At 34.9% G+C, this 24442-nt stretch overlaps 1 protein-coding gene across 2 annotated transcripts; it reads right to left on the bottom strand.

Moving 5' to 3' along the window:
- Positions 1-21691, bottom strand: LOC144972878 (WD repeat domain phosphoinositide-interacting protein 4-like). Of its 2 annotated transcripts, none has more exons than XM_078914647.1 (11): positions 21466-21691; positions 16393-16467; positions 13126-13230; positions 12438-12525; positions 10301-10392; positions 9543-9619; positions 7730-7855; positions 6350-6441; positions 4707-4808; positions 3356-3465; positions 1-2089 (listed from the first exon to the last, which is right to left on the bottom strand). In XM_078914647.1, the coding sequence occupies exons 1-11, from the start codon at positions 21509-21511 to the stop codon at positions 1962-1964; spliced, it is 1041 nt and encodes a 346-aa protein (XP_078770773.1). In that variant the 5' UTR covers positions 21512-21691; the 3' UTR covers positions 1-1961. The 2 variants fall into 2 exon arrangements, with proteins under 2 accessions (XP_078770773.1, XP_078770772.1); XM_078914646.1 differs by having other exon boundaries at positions 7730-7879; positions 21466-21681.
- Between the last annotated feature and the right edge of the window lie 2751 nt (positions 21692-24442).

Raw genomic sequence — 24442 nt, 5'->3', positions numbered from 1 at the left:
TTAGATGGGATTACTTTAATCTTTACAATTATTTGCTGCAATAAAAAAAATTGAAACCGTTTTTTTTTCAAAATGCAGTATCTCGTAACATTTCATTTTGTTTGTAATGGTTTTACATTCATTTAAAGATTAATTCATCATCATCAGTCATGCATGATTCACGGCTACAGTGTAACAGAGTAAAACCACAACAAAGACCCTTTACATACTTTTTGACTCGAGCATATAATGTATTACTCCCACATTTCTTAGTAATTGGGAGAAAAACTGGTTTTCCTTTAAAGTTTTTATTACAAAATCTGAACTTGGAAGAAAAAAAAGCAATTTTGAAAGAATTCAGACCCTGGTAATCTGTAAACCGATTAAAATTATAAAGATAGACCTGCCATCCATTATCATGAAAGAGCAGATTCAGATGGCTGGGTTGTTTTGTTTTCTTGATACATCATTAGGGAATTTGATGTCTGTTTGAACTTCAGTAAGATCCCAAAAATTCCTATACAAAGGGTAGCAATCAATTGTTACTGCCTAACACTACAGAAACCAGGATAAAGCTCCAATAGGCCCTATGACCCTGTTTCTATACTATAAATGCCATAAGACCCTGTACCTGTACAATAAGAAATTTTAAGCAAGACATTTTTAACAAGAGAACAATTTATTTCATTCATTGAAAATATAATCAGTTGAATGTACATGTGGCCTCATTATGATTAATACATCAAATAATCTCAACGACACAATTCAATTTTTTACAAGGCAATGAAAGACTTAACTTGGCAATATACATACTTGGCAATATACATCAAATCAGCATATCAAATTAACAAATCAAGATAATATATTATGTCTATATACTGTACACATTCCTAAGTTATCTCTGAGTTCGAGATGGTATGGTCTTTGCTTCGTACCAGAAAGGTACTGAGTTTGATCACCTGCTGCAATTTCCCCTATGGGATGAATAAAGGGAATTTTATTTTATTTTTAAATGAAAGGAAAACTATTCAATATTAAAGATAGGAAAAGAAATCAATCAATAAAAATAGGAAAGAGGATCATCATTATTCCAACTCCTAAAAGATTTATGCAGAGGTGTCACTTAATACTTAAGAAATTTCACTGATTTATTTTTATAATTTAATTCACTTTCAAATCATCAAAAATAAAAAAGATTAAAAAGAGAAAAACAAATCAATCAAAATAAAGAAAGTCTTTCATTATTAATTGAACTCCTAAAAGCGATGTTAAGTTTGTCAATAATATTCCCACCATCATCATCATTATAACTGTCATGAGTAAATTTCAAATACATTGAAATGACCAGAGCTTATCCTAAATATAGCATCTATTCTCAATAAGAATGCATATATTTATTATTAAGGCCTTATTTACTTTGCTTGATTAGTCATTGTTTTAGACCTGAGGAACTAAAAAAGAAAAAATAGCAACTTTATCATGAAACATAAATAGAGAGAAAAAAAAACATAAAAAGTTAATTTGACGATCAAATCACAATGCAATGGCAGTTTGCTCAAAATGAGTTGTATCTATTTACAATGACATGACAAAATGATGATTCAACTTTTACATGTTTATTTACTTTCTTTTTGAGAATTATGGTGCTTGCTACACTCCTTGATTATATAACATAAGCACCGACAATCTATAACTTACATTAAAAAAGTTGCGTGACATGAGGTAAACAGATCATGCATTGGTTCCACTGAATTAAAGGAACAAAAAAATAAAATAAGTTCAACCAATAAAAAAGCCATCAGGAGGTATGACGTATGACTATTGTCAACAATAATTTGACCCTGGCGGAACTAATCAAATATAAATAAATAATGAGTTAAATATAAAAATAAATAAATAAAATCAAGAATAAATATTTAAAAGAATACAATTAAAGGAGAAGACACTCTTACATAAATTAAAAATGATGACTTCAGTTCTACTCAGTCAAACATTTCTCCAATATTTGGGTATATGTTGTAAGCAACACGAAAACAGTTCTTTCCTGTATCAGTCTGGGATCCATCTCTTCCAATTTTGTATTTGTGAAAACTCCCGTCCACACAAATAGCTGTAGGAGGAAAAACGTTTTTTTAAAAGATAACATAAATAATACAAAAAATTTGTTTGAAAAATAAAAATGCATGGCTGTTATTTTTAAAATCTAATGTTTCCACTTGCATTACAACCAGCTGGGCATTTTATCATAAAATAATTGTATGGTAAAATAATCCAAAGGAAGAGCTCAAATAGAGAAATTAAATTTAAACTGTTATATACATCTAGATCTGATTATTGACACAAACACACTGCTTCATTGATAAAAATTGTTTCTTTGACTGTGTACTTATTGCACTAATGTAATGATTGAGTCATGCAAAAACCGCGAAATAAAAAGAGAAAATCTATCATCATCCCATTACCGCCATGAGACAATTTATATGCGGGGTAATGAACAAATGTCTCCAGTTCATTACAATGTTAGTATGGTCAGCTGTGGCCATTCATATTACTCAAATAATAATATAGAAATATAACAATGGCGATGAGAAAAAAACAATACAACAGCAATAATAATATTGATAATAATATTAAAAATAATAAAATAATAATAATAATAATAATAATAATAATAATAATAATAATAATAATAATAATAATAATAATAATAATAATAATAATAATAATAATAATAAAGAAATGCGTAATTCATAAATAAGCATACAAAGCACATCTCGACGTTATTAAAATCCCACAATGCCCTTCCACACTGCTCCATGTATTAAAACAAAAAGCCAATTGTAATCCATTTCATAAAGTACAGGTTACCTATCAGACACCATTTTTGTACAAACACTTTTACAATATCTGTCATTACATGAGAACAATTAATTAGGTTTTCATTCTCAACTACATCAATTGGAGGCAAATTGTCTAAAGGACAAAACACAGAGGCCTTGGTCACCCACTTAATCATTGACCACACTAAATATAGCTTGATTTTGGTCACGAGATGACCACTGCTCCACTCAGGCATTGATGCATGAATAAACAAGAAAATTAATAACAATTATAACAGTAATAATAATAATAATAATAATAATAATAATAATAATAATATATAATACATAATCATTATTATCATTATTATTATTATTATTATTATTATTATTATTATTATTATTATTATTATTATTATTATCATTATATCAATGATGATAGTAAAACAACGCCTCACTTAAAAATAATATAAACTTCAGTTTTGCAATAATAGAGGAGAAACAACATTGTTCAAACGAATATTATCCTTATGATGAATAAAATACAAAATGCTTACCATAGATAATGTCTCCTGGTCCAAAACAACATATGCAAGCACATTCTGCCGTGACGACAAACGAGGCATACGATTTGATCTCCACAGGAAGACCCACTAACGGCTTTATTCTGAAAATAAACAATTTTTTTTTTTAAATTGACCTCACAATACTGTAAGTCACAAAATTAGGGAAAACATAATTCAATAGTACTTTGCTTTTTGACAATATGTATTGTGCGACTATGTGGTCTAGTGGTACGACACTCGCTTTTGGATCGGAAGGTCCTGGGCTCGAGCCTCGCTCGGTGCATAGTTGAGTCCTTGGAAAACGCTCTTTACTCACATTCTCTCAGCGTAATCAGGTGTAAAATGAGTACCTGGCCATTAACAGCATTGTCTCTGTCTGAAAAAAATGTAACATCGCCGAACAAGGGCCATGTCTGTCCTAAATGTTAAATGTTGCTGTTGGCCAGGGACCCCTTGTGAAGCGCTTTGAGCAAATGTAGTGGATGTTGCGCTATATAAAAGCTCAATTATTTATTGGTAGATATGGTAGATATGATAAAAAAAGGGAATAATTTTATTTGTGGTTATTTGTTTGTTTTGTTCTGAAGAGTTTTACGGCTATTGCGACACATTTAGGTCATTTCAGCGACTGTAAAAAGGGAAAAACGGAATCGTAGATTTTTTTCTAGTTTTACAATTAAAAGCACACAAGAAAAATAAGACAAGGGGAAATGGCACAAATAGGGAATACATTTAGATTCCAAGAGCATACCATCATTGTGCATAGTTTGAGATCACTTAAACGTCTCATCCAGCCACAAGCGCAGAATCCCACACTAAGAGGAAATACTCAAATGCTTATATGATACAATCAAAACAACAAATATAACAATACATGACAGAGATGATTTACAAGGACAGCAATATCATCTCCCAACACTTTAACTATAAATTTGAATGTTTCCCTATCACCCTAGGACTCTGACAAGAGAATGGACAAAACCAAGTAATCCAAGACAATGACAAAGAGCAAGTTGAAAAACAAATATAGGAGTACAGAAGACACAGTAAGTGACCTACCTGCCCACTATGGGAGGTCAGGAACCCCACACAGTTATTTTTTTTTTTCATAAGCAGACCAAATACTTGAAAATAAAAGGCATAAAAGTGGTTGTAATTAATAGATTAATTTTACCAACAGTACCTTACTGATTTTCAAAAACACAGAGGTTGATGAAGCAACAACAGAAATAAAATAGGTTTTGCCAAAGCAGACCAATTATCCAAAATAAAACAAAACCATACAAAAAATTAGAATGTAAATATAAAAAATATATATATTAAAACTCAAAACGACACTTACGTAGATACAGGGTTCATGTCAGGATCTTTGAGAGACCAAATGTGAACAGTGCCCTTGTCACTGGAGCAGCACAGGAAGGTGCTATCCTTACTAAAATTCAAACTGTAAAAAGAGTACATATTATAAAGGCCATTTCAAGTAACACAAAAGTACAATATGCACTATTTATTTAGGCAGAAAGCCATATAAAACAAATTGTCATTTTCTTAAATTATATTTTCGACTTTTCTGCAGTGATACGACACTCAGCTTGCAACCTGTCGGTTAGAATAGAGCAGTAGGACTGGTATCATAAAAATACTCATAAAAAGGTGAAATGGAAAGTTGGCAGTTGAGTATGTCTGTCTTTTACAAGGCATTCGCTAACACAGGAATCAAAAACCATTACAAAATGTAAAGCAGACATTCAGACCTGATTGCCCATCAAGAGACTTACAAACCTACATTCCATTACAAATTTAATGCCATTAAACGTCCTGTAGACTCTCTGGAACAGACAGGCAATTAGCATTTCAAAAGCACACCTTTATGATGAATGCTTGCCATATCATTCAATTGTATGTTCTCCTATGTTTATCTGTCACGAACATGGTCATAATCTCCCTGATTATGGTTTAAGTGTTGCCAATCAACAATGTAGGGCAGTGACTAATTTATTTGAAAAGAAAAGGGAACAGTAGGCAAATGTCAGCTTTTCAAGAGTCATCTGTTTTAGATTGTCGTGATGCCCTTTGTATTTGTCCATTTGTTGAAGAGTGTGTAACCGCTTTAGTATTAGAATAGTACAATGGAACCTTAATATAACAGGTAGGATGGGACAAACCTAAAATCTCTAAAATAACAGAGTCCTGTTATAGCCAAATTTCAAGAACAACAACCCAAATGGCACAAATCACCAATATTTACCATTCGTACTCTCTCTCTCTCTCTCTCTCTCTCTCTCATTCACTTTCAAGCTGACCATTGTATGTGTGTGTGTGTGTGTGTATGTGTGTGTGTGTGTGTGTTGTGCTACATATTGTCTGCACGCAGCACGGCCAATGTTATTCTGAAAATGATGTAGTAGTAGTAAGTAGCATATATCCTCATACATGAGTATCCAAAATCTAGGCCTAGTCTAGCTCTCTGTTGCCCTTAGCTGTAGACATGCCTGAGCAGAATGAGGGCTAATTCATTGTATTTGGAGATAATACATGGATTTCAGTACCCCTGTTATAACCGATAAGACTCTTAAAAAACCCTTGCGATAGCCTGTAATTTTTACAAAAGGGAAAGAGGGAGAAAGAAAGAGAAAAATTAAAAAACCCTTGTTATAACCGGGTGCATGTTATATCTGGACCTGTTATACTATAGTTCCACTGCATATTTCATTTGTTGTTTCATAACTATTATAAGGGTTATTTTAATACAAAAAGAATTCTAATCTTTACATTTTAGATTATTGATTTTATATATGTGAATCAATTTCAAACTTTCAACCTCCCCCCCCCCCCCCTCCCTCCTTCTGGAAAAACAAAAACAATACAAAACAACAAACCTCTGGGGAAAATGACTTTATGATTTCATTATCCTTTGGATATAATCCCTATACTAATACTAATACAAAACTTAATTTTATTTTAGTGGTTCCCACTCATACTCACCAGTATATATTTGCCTTGTCAAGGCCTCTACGAAGTCGGGTTTTGAAACTCAGATCTTTTGCCTCTGAATTGTACAAATGAATATTTGTACCCTTTGTGGGGAAAAGAAAGTTAAATAAAACATTATCATATATAACAATATTAGTCTGTATTCATTTCAATTAAAACCGATTCAATGTAAAGGTCAGAGCAGCAAATATCCCAGAAAAATGTGAATTTTTAAATAAAAAAAGCACCACTATCACAATATAATTATGCACCATAAAAACTTGAAAAAAAAACCAACAAATTTCTGTGAAATTTTAAATGACAAGATATTTTTCATAGACAACACAAAAGTTTTGACAAATACTTTTGTTTGTTTGTTGCTTTAGGTCTCTTCCAACACAATTGAGGTTATATGAGAGACCGCTGAAACAAAAAAAAACAAGCAATCTAACAAAAATAGTACAAATGTAAATCAAAATCATAACCTAAATTATAAATAACCAAGAACAAACAGGCAGAAGATTTACAGAAAAAAAAATATCCCCTGTCAAAAATACAATCACAAACCAAAGAAGCAGGATAGGCTAGTAAAGAGAAGAAGAAATGACATCACTATCGGATCGTACACCCATGCAAACATCATAGGTATATGATTCAAGGGTGATGCTCCCATCCAACCACCCGCTTGACAAATACACCTAGAAAATGAAAATGAATGTTTTAAATAATGACATACAACAAAAACATGTCAATGTAACTTTTCCTTTAAAGCCTAAAAAAACACACACAAAATAGACCATTTTCTCTTAGTCTTTAAAGCCATAAATAATTATACAAAGCAAAACCTTGTTAAAATGCCATATCGGGATCTTAGGATTATTTCGCAATAGAACAATTTGGCAATTATTTTAAAAATATGATGAATTCCATGCAAGGTTGGTTGCACAGTAAAAGGGGGGGGGGGGGGAGGGTTAACAAGAAAACAAGTCCAACTAGCTCCTTTCACTTGTATTCATTCTGAATCATAAACGAATAATGTTCAAACTCAAAACTGATAGATAACGAGTATCGGGAGGAAACATTCTATGTTAGTTGGACGTGCAAACCTGCCAAAATTTAAAAAGTGAATTAATTTTTTAAAAAGTTATCTTTACCAATTTTCTTCTTCCACATAAAGTCTGAATTTGAAAAAAAAATCCTTGACATCCAAAATAAAATCTTCTTGATCATGTGACAGAGAAAAATTCAGATATAATACTAAAATTGACAGAGTAATTGAATGAGGACTATGCACTTGTCAGTGGTTCAAATCAACTCACAAAAGATGTCATAACAACATTGTGCACCTAGTTTTCTCGAACTATCTGTGGGAAAAAAAAGAAAGAAACTTGCCTGAGAAGATGCTGTGGCTAACAAGTTACCAGCATGATTGATAGCAGCACACACAATTTCATTTCCATGGGCTTGAATGATTACAGGAGGTTTGCTCTCAACTGCACTGTCATCCTTGTTCAAATCCTGATCGAGTACATAATGTAAAGACTTTGACAAAAAAATGGAATATGGACTGCATTCTATTCTTAAATAGAAATTTTCGAGATAGCGGTGTCACAGTTATGCAGGCTTTGCTTTTTTGAATGGGATTGGGGAATATTAGGAATATTGTTCACATGTCAAATAACAATAAATGTTTTTTAAAACTGCCAATGCCTATTCACAGTATTATGCATCTTTATCAAGGCTTCACAAAAATAACTGAAAGATTTAACAGCCAAAAAATTGGATTAGTAAGCGGTTCTCATCTTTCATGCCATAACTTCATCAAAAATTATTGGTGACAGAGAAAAGTTGAAAATTATAAATGTAACCCTATAAAGCACATTTCCATGAAGACATATCTATATTTTTTTTAAAGAACTCACACAGACAATTAAAAAAGAAAAGCTAAACAACCTTATAACCGTGTAATAATGGTTAGAAGATAAAGGCGAGGGTACAGGGAAAGAAAACCGAAATATTTAGGTGAAGGAAAAGGTAAAGTCCTGCTCATACATTTCTGATCAACACACCATGGTTACATTTTCAGCAGCATAAGAAACAACCTATATTGTTTGTCTTTCATGCTTTTGCTTTGTTTGTTGTTTTTTGTTTCTAAAAAAAATATTTCAAGTTGGCAACCAGTTGATATAGGTATGAAAGAGTCTCTTATAAAGCAGTCTGTATTAATTTGTTTTTTACAAAATATGTGACTTCTGAGATGTGTGTATCTGGACCAAACTTTGAATCAAATTTTCTTTATTGCAAGACAAATTTATCAAAACCAAGTTGATCTATTACGTACTTGGTGAAAAAAAAAGTGATTATTAGACCAGGAAGCAGGATTAGAGGTATTTTAATAGTTAAAGTTCTGTTGCAAGAGAGTGGCGGGTTATTACTGAGTAATTTATTTGGCAGTGACCACTATAAACCAAAAATTTTAGTGAACAAATCTGCAAATATAAACGGGGACAAAACTTGATAATGTCTCGAGGATTTGTATGTTCAAAGAAGATAAGCACGTTTTTCCAATGACACCAGGTATCTCGTTCTATATTTTAAAAATTGGATATCAAAAAAGCTTCACATATTATCTATGATTTATATAAAGATTCTAATAATAATTTTATTATTATTATTTATCATTTTTATATTATTATTATACATTATTTTTTTTTTTAAATCATTACAATATTGAATTCTATCGTGAAGATCAACTAAAACTTCTCATACACATTTACATTTGGTGGGAAAATAAATTTATTGTGAAAAATATATTAAAATTCATATATAGACAAAACTGAAGAGTAATAGTTGAGATCATGAAGACAAACCTCTATAAAAAAAAGTTTATAAAATAATGCATTTTCAGCTAACTCGAAACTACCCAAAATATCAATATTTTAAATTTAAAAGTATATTTGAATCAAAATGATGGAAAATTGATCTCCAAATAAATCGAATCAATTATTTCAATCAAATTATTTTCAAACATTGCCATCATGTCTCCCCAGGGAGCCTACACTAGGCAATTTGGAAAAAAAAATGTTTAAAAATAATCAAACGGAAAAAAAAAAAAAAAAAAAAAGGATTTTACATTTTACACTAAACCATGCATGATTTACCCCCCCCCCCCCCCCCCCCCCTCCCCTTCCCGTCCTCCAAATACCTCAATTTGGATGGAGCCTCGGCTTTTCTTGGCAGGGAATACCATTTTCCTTCCGAAATGTGATATTGAAAACACTCCTGGTTGAACAAATGAGACATGAATTTTAAAAAATAAAAGGATGATTATTTATCAAATTAACATGTATATAATCTTTTCTAAAATACGACTTTGGCAACAGATATCAAAAAGATATTCAACATAGAAGGATTTGGCATGAATTATAAAAGAGGTGTGAGGTGTAATGATAGATCATCGATGAATGTTCAAAGCCTCAACTTGTAAAAAGGAGAAGTATTGAATAAAAGTGAATAAAACAGTTGTAATAACAGAAAAACGTTTCTGCCTAAAACCCTTCCACAGCTAAATATGAAACCAGAATTTTGATAATAATATAATAATAATAATAAAAAATGTGACGTCCGAAAACACAAGACTACTTGCATTTTTGCTAACTGCAGAGTGTAATCAATGGAAAAATAATAATGCAAAAGACTACAGACAAAAATGCGTTTCTTTTTATTAAAAATAAAATGAAAAGAAATCAAACCTTCAAGACTATCACTCTGAGATGCAATATTTTTTTCCTATAAGGCATAACTTATTCTGTGATGTGTAGGTCGGTCAAATTTGGAAACAAGTTTGATCACCAATGAAAGGAGAACACACATCCACACACACACATACAACTACAAACTCCCCCCCCCCCCCCCCCAACCCCCTATGGATACAGTACCAAGGCAATGGAAATTGTGACTAACCATTGGGATTGTCCCATGTCTCAATCTCTGCAAGAGTCTCCCCGTGTGGGAAAGTAAAAAGCAAGACTCGACTGCGCAGGACTATAACGAATCTGTGAATTAAAAAAATAAATAAATAAACAAAGATGATCACGAGAGATGTGGTGATATTAAGAATTTGAATTCCTGCTGACAAGAGAGATCTACACTGATTTTTTGTTCAGAAGATAAATGTTAACAATATCTTTAAGCTACAAATCCAGATTTGTAGAATAACATTTCTCATACAGTAGACTCTACTTAATCACACACCCTCGGGAGTTCAGGTTAGTGAGTCAATTAAGCGGAGAAGCTAAAAATAGCATCTGAGCACCAGCTTCATGTGCCATATATGTAGGACCTTTCCCTCTGAGTTTTCTACAGACATGGGACCTTCATGTCCAAGACATGGCTTCATTAGAAGGGTCTTTCATGGGGTTTGTTCTTTTCTGTTTCATTTCTTTTTCATTGGGGAGGGGGGGGGGGGGGGGTTGTTTGGTTTCTAATTTTTTTTTTTTTGGTCTTCTTTTCTTTTCTTTTTCATGTTTTATCGACAACAAAATGTGAAATTATTGCTTGTAAAAATAGTAATCGTGAAGCGTTGATTGCTTTCTATTCTGTGGAAGCTGGTTATAAATCCTTGTCTTCAATATCGCCAATGTTGGTAGGTCATCTGTCAAGCATTTTTCTTGGATGAAGCTGTGTAGTTTGTCCACCATGTCAAGTTTTCCAGTGTTTGTTAGGGGTGGTGTGTCACAATCTGATGACTCATCCTCATTTTCATTATCTATGCATTGTCTTTTTTGTGTGGCTGAACGGAGATGGGTATATTGTTGTCATTGTAATGAACCAATCAAATGCTTCGGCCGAATAGTTGTGTGGAATGGGAACAGCTCTGTCAATACCTGATCATGCGCTTTGGCAAGGTAGATTGCAGATTGTAAATTTTCTGGCAATTGTTAAGGAGGTGGTGGATTCCTCGGCATCAAGAGCTGCAAGAATTCTTGAATTCAACAAAGGCCAATAATTCCTGTCCAGTTCTTAATGATTCCTTGGTCCATGGTTTGGATCAGACAGGAAGTGTTGGGTGAAAGGAAAATAATTTCTAAGTTCTTCAATTTCAAGTTTTTTGAATGGGCAGTGCAGTTGTCAAGGAAAAGCAACATTTTTCTTTCACAAAGCTGTTCAATCCATATTGGTATGGTAAACAATGCAAAAGACTTAACTGTATGGACCAATCAAAAGATGAGAAGCGAGTCCTCGCTGTAATCCTTTCTTATTGTTCATGACCCAGTAGAGGAAAACAATGTACAGGTAGAGAATTACAATCGAGTGGTCAGACAATGTAAACAAACACCCAGCATTGAGTGGACTGCGATCACGTTTCACACCTTGTGATGCAGACAGAGAGTGCCGAGTCAATTAGCCCGTTGTGTCAGTCAACAAACATTGCTTGTCTGACCTAGTCGGGGTCAGAGAGACAGTGAAATTGCATCGACGGGGAAGCTTTTCAAGCGTGAAAATGATATTAACATGTGAAAATGGTTCAATGAAAAACACAATTTCATTACCTTTTTTGTGTGTATTTTTTAGATATTTTTCTCCAATCAAAATGAGATCGAGTTGTAGCGATTGAGAGGGTGTGCGATTAAGCGGAGCAATTATATAGACAAAAATTAGTTTTCGTGAATGTGTAGCATATAAGTGGAGTGTGTGATTAATTGATGTACGATTAAGCCGAGTGAACAATAGCATGTAGGATGCTAAGAATTAAGTTGGAAGAAATTAGCGCACTCGTCTAGTAGTAAAAGAAACCTTTAAATAGGAGAACTCAGCGTTACAGTCTTAAGACGTATTCCTTGTATACCTTGTAGTTATTTGATACTCAAAAATAAATAAATATATATTGAACGGTTTGCCTTTACAGTTTCCTCAGGCAGACAGTACAGTGCCTTGTAATGGACTATCCAAAAGATAGAAAACAATCCTAACTGTCCTTTGAATACAAAAGCTTCAGCAACACAGTCCGTATGGCTCTGAAGAATTAATTGTGGATTATATTTGAAATAAAAGAGGAATTGCTTTTCTCACAATGAAAACTGGATCGACTAAAATTTACCTTTCCCTGGACATTTGTACATCAAGCACTGGTTCTTTGGTGACAACTTTCATCACCAGGACATCCTTGTCCATGTCATAAATAACGACTGGTAAAAAAAAACATATAGAAAAAGTAATTCCAAGAAAGATGTAATTATCAACAGAGGTTATATACCAAAACAAGATATATATACAACTTGATTTTTTTTTTTATATACAGCACAATACTCACTGAAAATTGTTCAAAGCACTTTACAAGGGGTCCCTAACCAGCAACAACAAATAACATGTAGGGTGATACCCGACACCTCAGTATTCCAATTTTTTCAACAGAGACAACACTGTTAACAGCCAGGTATTCATTTTACACATGAGAACAGTGTGAGAATGTGAGTAAAGAGCATTTTACAAGGACTTGACGATGCGCTTCTCAGAGCAGGACAAGAACCCACGACCTTCCAATCCGAAGGTGAGTGTCATACCACAAGACCACCTAACCGCAACTGATAAATTAGCCTCTCATACACTATTTAGTGTTAAGCATTAAAAATTAAATTCACCTGCATAGATAAACCTCTTCTTGTAAAGATTCTTCTATTTTTACCCTTCTCAATTAAACAATCATTGACATTTTTTTTTTCAAAGCAACATGACAGACATGACACAAATAAATTCATATAAACGCATTAAAAATCAACATAACTAACCTGTTCTTTCATCAAACATTGGTCTATTCCCTCCACTGACAAATCCAATAAAATTGGTGCGGAACATCATGGTAGAACATCTTATACTTCCTATTTTTGTAAAACCTAAAGGTCAGAAGTTGAAAACAATTATGATCCACATCTCAATTAAAGTAAAAGTTGATTCTTATGAAATTTAGTTTCATCCATTCATAACCAGGGCTGATTTTGATGCAAAAACCATTTTTGTTTTGGTATTAGTTGGCGGGTCTTGTCTCATAACAACCTTCTTTAGGCTGTCCACCAATGACGGAAACTTAACTCACTCAATCCTAGAGATTTTTGTTGATTTTCAAAATAGGAAAAAAATGTATTAAAAATGGGCATGTTATAGTAATTTTACTTCAACTACCATTAAGATGCAAAACTAAAAACATTAGCTTTGATACTACGCCTATAATTTGTCTCAGAAAAATGTAATTAATAGACATGGAGTAAAAGTAACCCGGGTAAAATACGGATTTAGTCGGTGTTAGGGTTGAGTGAGTTAAGTATTAAAATCAGTGAGGAAAAACTAAGACCAATCAGACATTGAGTTTTTTTAGGTAGTACAGCCATCAAGAACTATTTACAAAACACTGGCATTTTCATTTTTATATTCCTTAAATTGATAATAGAAGGCTTTTTGCTCTCACTTAAAATCCAAGGTTAATTACGCCATTGCCTGATCCCCGACACAATGTAAAATTTGGGAAAACGTTGCTGGTGGGGCCAGCAACCCACCACACAAAGGGAAAAAAACGAAAAACAAACAAAAGAACAAATTGTTAGAAAATTAACCAAAAAATTCCAAAGAGTTGTTTTTTGTTTTTGTTTTTAAGGGTTTTACAGCGCTTGCAACACACTAAGGTCATATCAGCGCCAGTAAATAGGAATAAAACGGGATAGTAAAAAGTTCCATAATTACAATTAAAGCACAAAAGAAAAGATGAGACAAAGGGGAATTGGTTCAAATAGGGAACAGATATAGATTCCAAAAGCACACTATCAAAGTATTTAGTTTGAGATCACCTAAAAGTCTCATCCAGACACAAGCCAAGGACAGATCCCAACTAAGAGGAATACACTCAAATGTTTACATATAATAAAAAAGTAAACTAAACATAATACAATGCATAACAGAGTTGAAAAATGATTTAGAAGGAAAAAAATATCATCTCCCAAAACTATAACTATACATTTGACTATTTCCCTCCCAGCCAAGGAACTCCTGCCAGGGTCAGGACAAAACTAAGTAATCTCATTCAAAGACGACAGGAAACAATTGGAAAACGGGTATGGGGGGATAGAAGACACAGCATGTACCTCCCTGGCCATTATGGGAGGTCAGGATCCCCACCCAGCACCAAAAATTCCAAAGAAAATTACATCTTCACGAAGAGCTGAAGACAGGTGTAACACAGTGCATTATATGACGAAGAGATGAAAGGAAAGGAGAGAGGCAGAAATGACCTAGTACTAGCTAAAGATATGATTTATGTTCCGTGATTCAGAGCTTTTTTTTAAAAATTTCATATATAGCAATATCCACTAAATGTGCTCAAAGAGCTTTACAAGGGGTCCCTGGCCAACAGCAACATTTAACATGTAGGACGGGACATGACGCCTGTTAGGCGATATTACAATTTTTCGGACAAAGACAACGCTGATAACGGCCAGGTACTCATTTTACACCTGAGTACGGTGAGAGAATGTGAGTAAAGAGCCTTTTCCAAGGACTCAGCGCGAGACTCGAACCCAGGACCTTCTGATCCGAAAGTGAGTGTCATACCACTAGACCACATAGCCGCACATAAACAAAGAGGACTGCTCGACTACATCAAGAAATTAATCTTAATTAAAATTTCCATATCCCAGAAGTCTGTAATCCAGAAAGATGAATTGGGGATGGATATTTTTTCTTTACTTTCAGTGGATAATCTGGAAATGCAAGACTTAGGATCAAAACAACAGGATCCAGAAAAAAGTTTGTATAAAATGTAGAGTATGCCTTCATAATGTGAACTCTCTAATTTGAAACCACTTGTCCACTTCAGATAGAGCTTCACTGTGTATAGAATGGCTGATGAACTAGGAACAAGGAAGATAATGGCCCAAGGTCAACAGATGTCTTGTCAGCACATGCACTAAATGTTCAGTGACTGCGTAGTTATAATAATAATGCAAAGCATCTATGAACAGAGTGACAACAGCTGCTGTTCAGATTATAAACACAACGTCTTTGGCTATCTTTAAAAAAAAGGTGCAAGGTAAGTACAAGCCACGATGGAATAGTTTATTACAAGTATAATCCAGCAGTGATTACATTAAGACCAGTGGATACACTTTTGACGGGGGGGAACAGACAAAAGCCACATCTTGTTCAAAGAGTCATAGATAGTACACATAATGAAAGTTGAAAATAAAATAAATTAAAAGGGTTATATAAATGCCAAAATTATAAAACGTGAAGATATATGGACATAAACTATATTTTGAGATTGAATTGTGATGATTTTATCGAAAAATCAAACATTTATCGTCAAATCCCATCAAAAACAGATGCCATCATGTTTGGCATGTAGGTTGTGTGTCAACCTTCTGATTAGCGAGTATTAAAATGAGGTGGGAGTACTTGCAGTACCTTTAATTATTTTGAATATAACCAATTTCTTAAAATTTATATGAACCATTTTCAGTTCTTAACATTGGGAAATAATTCTACGATAAGTGAGTAAAATAAAATACCCCTCCGTGCCCAAATAAAGGCTCTGTGGAGTTCTCAAACGAAGTTGAAAAATGTATTGTCTATTAAGACGATAGAAACTGAGTTCAAATTCCATAAAACACTTAAATCATAAATTGTGAGTTGATTGACTTCACTGAACGGACAGCTATGCTTGTTACAGTATATAGTAATTACACTTCTTTCTGCAGCTTCTGACCATTAATGAATAACATCATAGAGCACTTTTCTGTGCAGACTTTATTGGGCCTAAATAACTGTAATTCCAAAGGTCTTTATTTTTATCAACTCTAAATCTTTTCGATGACACGTCCTCAATAAGGTTGATTCAGTAATCCAGACAAAAAATTGCCGGAAACAAGAGTTGTTCTGATTCATTTCTGAAAATGTAACTCTACTTACAGTGCAATTTGTTTTGGAGGTTTTAGGTTCATTTCAGTGGAATAACAACTACTCAAATCTGCTGTATAGTATTAAAAAAACCAATGGCAAAATCAACTTACTAATGTCATTTGTCTTTACTAAGGGATCAATGTGATAAATTTGAAAACCATCTTCTGTCGCCACTGTAAAGTATTCTGAAAAGAGTATAAACAAAGGAAAACAATTATATATAATCTGTATTAAAATAGTCAAAAACCCCGCTATCTGGAGTAGGAGGTAAATAAAAGAGTTTAGTACGTGGGCAATTATCAAGAAATCAAAGAGGTCTTTACTCTTTGAAAAGAATCATAAACTCTAGTTTTTTAAAAAGAGTTTCAGGATGACTGTCCTCTTCTGTGGAAACAGCAAAATTAATAGTAATAGGTAACAAGTGACAATTGCATACAATTCTTTGAATTAATTAGATGTGTCAAACCCTTTACCCAGACACTGATGGATGAACTTAAAACGACAGGAGTCAGAAAACTGAGAGTGAACACTAACTTGTGAGTGAAAAGCTTTAAAATAGAGAAGTCATATCCTCTTTATTTTTAGGCTAGGATATTCCTTATTAATTAAATTTGCAAAAGAGCTGCAGGAGGAAAAATAATCAAAACTCCCTAAAATTTTTCGACTGCTTTCTAGTGACTATAAAGGCGGCGTAATATTATTAATATGGAATATTAATATTGTTGGTGGACTATGAACCGATTTGCTGATTAACAAGTTCGTAACACATTTCTTGCTGGTTGAAAAAAAAAAAAGAAGGCAGATTTGCCAGATGGACCTTTTCAGTTCAAAGTGTCAAAAACTTACACATTTCATTGATGTCATTTTCTTTTTTTAAAAAAATACTGGATTTGGTAGTTGAATTTGAGCATTATTTACTTTCATTTTGTGTTAAATATCACTTGATATTAACTGAGTTGGGACACAAATAACCATTGGCATTTTTTCGAATTATTTGGCATTTTTCACAACTAGTTTGGAATTTTGCATAAAAAAATGTCTGCCAATGTGTCTGGGTAATAAAAAGCCTGGCCTTTCCTCATTGAGTGACAGACACTGTGATAATAAAAAAAAGCATGGCCTTTTCTTATTGACAGACACTGACTGTCTGTATATAATAATTGGCCTGGAGGGGAATTATTTGCAGTTGTTTCAGTGAGCCATTGGGGATAAATCCAAAAGTGATAGAGCAAAGTATGTTTTTTTATATCTTGCCGATTTTAATAAGGTAACATTTGGGGAGGCCTTCCAATAGCTCCTCGTGCTAAGGGAAACAACCCAAATATTTCCTCAACTAACCCAAATAAAAACTAGTACTTTTAACTATGAAGTGGCAATTCGGACCCGAGTCTGAATTGCTTCCCGTGGCAATTTGAACTCCTGCCACAATGCGCCTGCGCAAGCACAGGAAGTGTCGGAAATGGAAGCTGGCTCGAAAGTGAAGCGTGGTAAGGTGGGGGGAAGCTGCTCGTTCTCATTTGTCAGTTGTCAGTCGGTAGGAGGGCGAGTGAGCGAGCAAGTCACGTTTTATAACTCCCGAAGATGACTACCTTCAAAAGCGGTGATCCAATATTCCCCTTAGTTTTACTTTTTTCTTGGGTACTTTTTAATTGTAATTTTAGAACTTTTTGCTATCCAATTTCTCCAATTTTACTGGCGCTGATATGACCCAAATGTGTTGCAAGCCCCTTAAAAAACAAAACATAGATCTAAATATTCGTGGTCTTTGGGAGATTACAATTAAATTGTAGTTGCAATTGTTAACGTTAACAATCAATTTGCCCTCGCATAGAAAAGAGTGTCTTTGTGTAATGATTGGAAGATTTATTTGATTTGCCATATGAGCGTGTTGCAAAAGATACAAAAAAAAAAAAAATAAATAAATATATACTTTGCCATTTGCGGCCGCGAAAAAGTGCAGAGAAAGGAGAATAAGAATATGACTTTGGGCATTGAGCGTTTTATTTAAAAGGCAGTATAGGTCGGGCTTTGACAAAACGCAGTATCTTAATTCTTTTTAAATATATGCTGTTTTATTTCTATTCTAAATATAAAAATAGAGGCGATTCTTGGCAGCAAACCATGCAATAGAGCCCCGCCACTGGGGTAGGAGCAGAGTACTTAATATTTTTAAAAATAAAAATTAATACTAATCTCATCTCATCTCATGTAGTTCCATATCTGAAGCAGACGTCGGAGGTCATCTTCCGCCAAGCTGATCTATCTCTTGCCAATTCTATTAAAGCAGCGCCACCTTTCTCAGCTTCATCTGTCCAAGTTCTTATCCCTTTCAAATACGTTATTCTTTGTCTTCCTCTTATTCTTTTTCCATTCATCTTTCCAGTCAAGGCGAGTATTTCCAAACCAGGGTGGCGGATAATGTGTCCTAAAAATTCCATTTGGCGTTTGATGATTTTTGTTATCAGTGATCTTTTTCTGTTTGCCATTTCTAAAATTTCTTCATTTCTTTTCCTTTCCATCCATGACACCCTCATCATTCTTCTGTAAAACCACATTTCCACTGCCTCCAGTCTTTTAACCATGGTCTTGTTTATGGTCCAGCTCTCACAACCATATAGCAGCACTGGACTAAGTGCCTAATAAAATAAGCACTGGTCGAATACGGAGTAACCCACAAAGGACCGAGGCGCTGGACGCAGGGGAGAACATGGTGATACGAGATCAAAGAGAAAAATCCGTTGGCTCTTGGGTTGTGGAAATGGTTGTTGGGAGGAGGGGGGGGGGGGAGTGTGTGTGTGTGTGTGTGTGTGATCATTCTGTTTTTAATGAATTAGAGATACTCATGAGTGTGTATGTGTTTAGGAAGACCAATACAGTTTCTATAGCTGAAAACGGAATAGGAACTGAGAGTTTCACTTGATAAGTTCATCATTCGGGCGCATTGCATTGCAGTATTCTGAATCGAAGAGCTATGGAGTTATTCAGACTCGACCCTGGTTAGCCACGGACTTCGACTTCGAAGTGGGTGTCATGGCCGAATGGTTTAGTCGTCTGCCCTGGGAAGTTTTACCAGAATCGACGTTGTGGGTTCGAATCCTGGTTCCCCCACTTTTTTTTTGTTTTAAATTCCGTCTTCTTTTTACAGAACGTTGCAAGGGATAAATGTCCCATCCTACTCCCCACCTCTTTTTTTTTTTTTTTTTTTTTTTGTGCGAGTCTATTCTTTTCTCCTTTTGGTTTGGCCTTTTGTTCCGTTTCTGAGCATGAATTTCTTTTTAAAAAATTTTATTTTAAAAAAAATTATTGTTTGTTTTCTTCTCCTCTATCTGACCAATTGGTCGCTCTCTGAATATTTCTGTTGGTTTGCTTTTTAATTATTTATTCTTTTTAGACACTTTTTGAGATTGGAGTGGGGACGAATATGACAATTTGCTAGAAACTAGAAAGGAACCAAGAGAGAGAGAGAGAGAGAGAGAGAGAGAGAGAGAGAGAGAGAGAGAGAGAGGGAGAGAGAGAGAGAGAGAGAGAGAGAGAGAGAGAGAGAGAGAGAGAGAGAGAGAGAGACAAGAGTTTTAAAAAAAAAGGCGCGGGGGGGGGGGGGGGGGAGGATGGATGGGACATTTTTCACTTGCAACGTTCTGTAAAAAGAAGACGGAATTAAAAATAAAAAAAGTGGCGGAACCAGGATTCGAACCCACAACGTCGATTCTGGTAAAACTTCCAGGGCAGACGACTAAACCATTCGGCCATGACACCCACTTCGAAGTTGACGCATATTGTGTATATGTAGTAACAACTGATTTAATGTTGGTTAATTTTATGTTTTTATAGATATTTTATTAACTTTCCTTATTTCTATGTGCATTCGGAAACCTTCCATGTTCTGGAATGTGAATACAGTGCAACCTCGATATAACGACATCGTCGGGACCGGAAAAACGTGTCGTTATAGAGGGATGTCGTTACAGAGAGGTTTCCTATGTGTGTATATCAGGTGTTTGGGTCTTGTGTAGTGAATGTGTACTTTTTCATTTTCCCTCTGTAGTTTATCCGGGCTTGGGACCGGCAATGAACGGAGAGTGGACAAAGGATTTATAAACAGTCCAGTGTTGACCTGTCACAGACATTCATTGGGTGAAAGGCGAGCCTTCTGATTGGTGAAAGGCGAGCCTTCTGATTGGCTGCGGTGTTGTACAAATGTGACTATTGATTGGCTGAAAAAAAAGCGTTTACATTGGCTACAATAAGAACTAGCTCTGGGCTTATTACGAGTAGACAACATACATAGAATGGAAGATACCACTTGTAATAGTTACGAACAATTTCATGGTAGACAAACACCTTCAAGGTTTGTCGGACCAGAAATGTCGTTATACAGGGGTTTTGCTGAAATGTACGTCGCTATAGAGGGGTTTTTATTACTAATGATATATAGTAAAATAAAATGGGACCTGAGTACCATGTCGTTATACAGGGAATGCCGCTATAACGGATGTCGTTACATCGGGGTTGCACTGTAATTATTTAAAAGAGCGGAGTTTCAAATACATGTCTGGGGAAAACAAAATTTCGTTATCCCCAGACAGGCGTCTGCGGATAACGAATTTTCATTATCCCCAGACACCTGTCTGGGGATAATGACAGTCTTCTTTCTATTTGTATTTTCACCGTGGTTGAGGGAATATTTGAGTTGTTTCCCTTATCACTGATATTATTATCATTATCACGAGGAGCTTTCGGAAGTGAAGGCCTCCCAATTTTGGTATATACTATTTATACAATCTGTTAATAAAAAACCCATTGCCATATTGATTGTTTTAGTAGTTTTAGCCATTTTTTTAACGGAATGCGATTTCGATCACAATTGTTGTGGTTATTTTTTGGGGTTAAAATAAGTTAAAATTAAAATCAGTCTGAAATTTCAGACTTTGAATTTGAAATTTGAAGGGACTGCCTTACTTAGCCCTAGCCCTAACTACATTTCTAATCAAGATAAAAAAAAATTTATCATAAAAATTTTTGTCATGAGTGTTGCTTGCTCTTTCATATGACATTGGTTTCAAGTGCATGAGTTACATTTACAATTTTTGTTCAACTCCCTAGCATATAAGTAGTATAAGAAAAGGAAGAGTGAGAAGGTAAAAGTAAAAATGAAAGCGAAAGACCGAAAGATAGTCACTCACCTTGATCTTGGTTCAGCTTCACACTCAACACTCCGCGATTTGCCATATTCTACACCCTTAAAGTATATCGCTGTGAATGAATAGATCTGCTTCAGCAACAACAACAAAATAATTATAATTCGAGACAATTTGTTTCTGTTTTGGGTTAAAGTTACAGAAAGAGTGCTAAGTGACAACTCTTTAGTGAACAATCCAAAATGTAAACATAAACGACCTACTTTTACATAATTTTGCTTCCGGGTTAAAAGTATAAATAAAGAAGTGATTCAACATAATCAATCAATCTGCTTCTTCTTTTCTCGCATTTTGCCGGGTTGCCATAATGAATGCTACGTCTCCATGCATCTCGGGTCATAGCATCATCTTCTCCAGGCCCATTTCTTTAATATCGTCCTTTATCCTGTCCAACTATCTAATCTTTGGCCATTCCTTTTTCCCCTTTCCTGCTAATTGTATATCCAATACTTTCCTTCCCACGTACTCCCTCTCTCGTCTTAACATGTCCGAACCACTTCAACCTCGTTTCTCACTTTTCTTGTCCAGCCAAGTGACAATCTCAACATCCTCATTTCTGCCACCTCAACTTTTATTGTTATGGATTCTTTATGGATCCTCCACCTCATCGTCATTTCTGTGCTCATCGTCCATCTCCTTGTATAGTTGTTCCTAAGTATTTGAATTGGTTTGTCTCTGGCACATCCTCGTCTCCTATCGTTATTGGTGGTCCTGCTCTTTGTTGTCTAATGCACAAATATTCTGTATCAATAGGTAAATAATAATACTAATAATGCTGAAAACTTATATAGCGCTATAACTCCGAGACACCAGACTCTAGGCGCTTAAATTACAAATTATTTTGGCTGAAACATAAGCATTTACACACACAAGCACACACACACACACACACACGCACGCACACACACACACACAACACAACACACAACACAAACCTAACCTATCTTGCTTCTCATACCATCTATTAAAATCGAAACATATGTTTTAAGCGAACGTTTAAAAATAGACAAAGATTCTTTTTCACGAATGCTCTGCGGTAAGGCGTTCCAAATAGAGGGTCCAAAATGAGAAAAGGATCTCATTCCAGCATTTTTCCGAATTCGAGGGACAACTAGTTTTGTGGAATCACTGGCCGAACGTAAGGGGCGGGGTTTTGAATATCTTTCAATTAGTTCCGAAAGGTAGGAAGGGGCAGTACCTTCAAGACAACGATACTCTAAAACACAAGCTTTGAATTTGATCCTTTTCTCAACAGGCAGCCAATGCAGGTCATGAAGTAGAGGTCCGGCAGAGTCGCACGTACGCTTCATGAATACTAGTCTGGCAGCGCTGTTTTGGACAATCTGAAGGCGTCTCAGATTGTATTGCGAAACGCCAAACAACAGAACATTACAATAATCCAATTTCGATAGTACGAGGGACACAACCAGGCGCTTGGTCACATCCTCAGATATGAACCGTCTAATGGAAGCAATCTTTTTTAGTTGCAAAAAGAGAGATCTAACCAAATTATTAACCTGATGCTCCATCGACAGTCCAGAGTCTAAGAATGTGTCAAGGTTTTTCACCTTGTCAACAATTTGAATGGAGGCATCCCCCAACTTCAAATCTGTTTCACTTTTCCACTTCCTGTTCCCCACATACAGCACCTCCGTCTTATCATCATTCGGTTTCAGTCTATTCTCATTCATCCATTTTTTAACACTTTGGATACAATTTTTACTATTGGCTGATACTTCTTGTAAATTTCTCGTATTGGAAACGCAGTTCAATTGCGTATCATCAGCGTATTGATGGTAAGACAGACCGAAACTTCTGATGATTTTAGACAGAGGGCCAACGTACAGAACAAAAAGAACGGGTCCAAGTACTGAACCCTGGGGAACCCCACAATCAAGAAAGATTTCCTCAGATCTATATTCATCCACCGTAATAAGCTGTTTACGATTAAACAAATATGACCTAAACCAATCAAGCGCTGTACCAGACACGCCATAAGTAATTTCAAGACGTTTGAGAAGAAGATTGTGATCAATAGTATCAAAAGCAGACGATAGGTCAAGCACATTCAGCAAAGAATATGAACCATTGTCTATAACAGAGAGGAGATCATTAACAACCGTAACAAGTGCGGTTTCCGCCGAATGATATTGTCTATAAGCAGACTGAAATTTTTCTTCAAGACAATTATTTTTAAGATGAGACAGTAATTGTTTCAAAACAAGGTTTTCTAAGATCTTAGAGAGAAAAGGAAGATTAGAGACAGGGCGATAGTTTTTTAAGTTCCCTTTATCGAGATCAGGTTTTTTCAAAAGGGGTTTGACATGAGCAACTTTGTAAATATCTGGTACAGCACCTGACTGCAACGAATTATTAACAATACATGTAAATGGTGTTAAAATTACATCAATGCACTTTTTTAGAATGGCAGTATTTACGGGGTCTAAACACACTTTTAGTTGGAGACGACATAATACAATCATATAAGTCAGCTTCAGTAATCTTTGAAAAATGTGTTAATGAATCACCATGAAACTTGTCAAATGTTGTATGGATCGATTCAGATGAGAGTTCTTTCCTGATGGTATCCGTTTTTTCTTTAAAATATTGACCAAAGCGAGTTGGTAGATCTGCACGATCGATTAAAGATGGGAGAGCTGATTGCGTCTGTTGTCCCAGCAGTTCCTTGGTCAAGGCAAAGAATTGTCTCGAACGTCCCACGTTTTTGAGGCTGTCTTCATAGAATTTCTTTTTGGCCCTGAAATTGACGGCTTTCGCAACATTTCTAGCCGCGATGTACCGCTTCTTATCGACAGCATCTCTTGACTTGAGCCATTTTCTTTCTGCCCGCCTCCTGGCTAATCCATTCAATTTTATTTCGGTATTATACCAGGGTGCTTGACGTCTCTCTTACTGCTCTAGTTTTTAAGGGAGCATGCTTGTCCACCTATCCAACAATTGA

The sequence above is a fragment of the Berghia stephanieae genome, chromosome 5, assembly GCF_034508935.2.
Source record: "Berghia stephanieae isolate SIO BIC M18660-M18661 chromosome 5, UCSD_Bste_1.3, whole genome shotgun sequence".
Lineage (NCBI taxonomy): Eukaryota > Metazoa > Mollusca > Gastropoda > Nudibranchia > Aeolidiidae > Berghia > Berghia stephanieae.
Note: the sequence above shows the minus strand (reverse complement) of the source record. Positions and strands in the feature narration are given on the sequence as shown.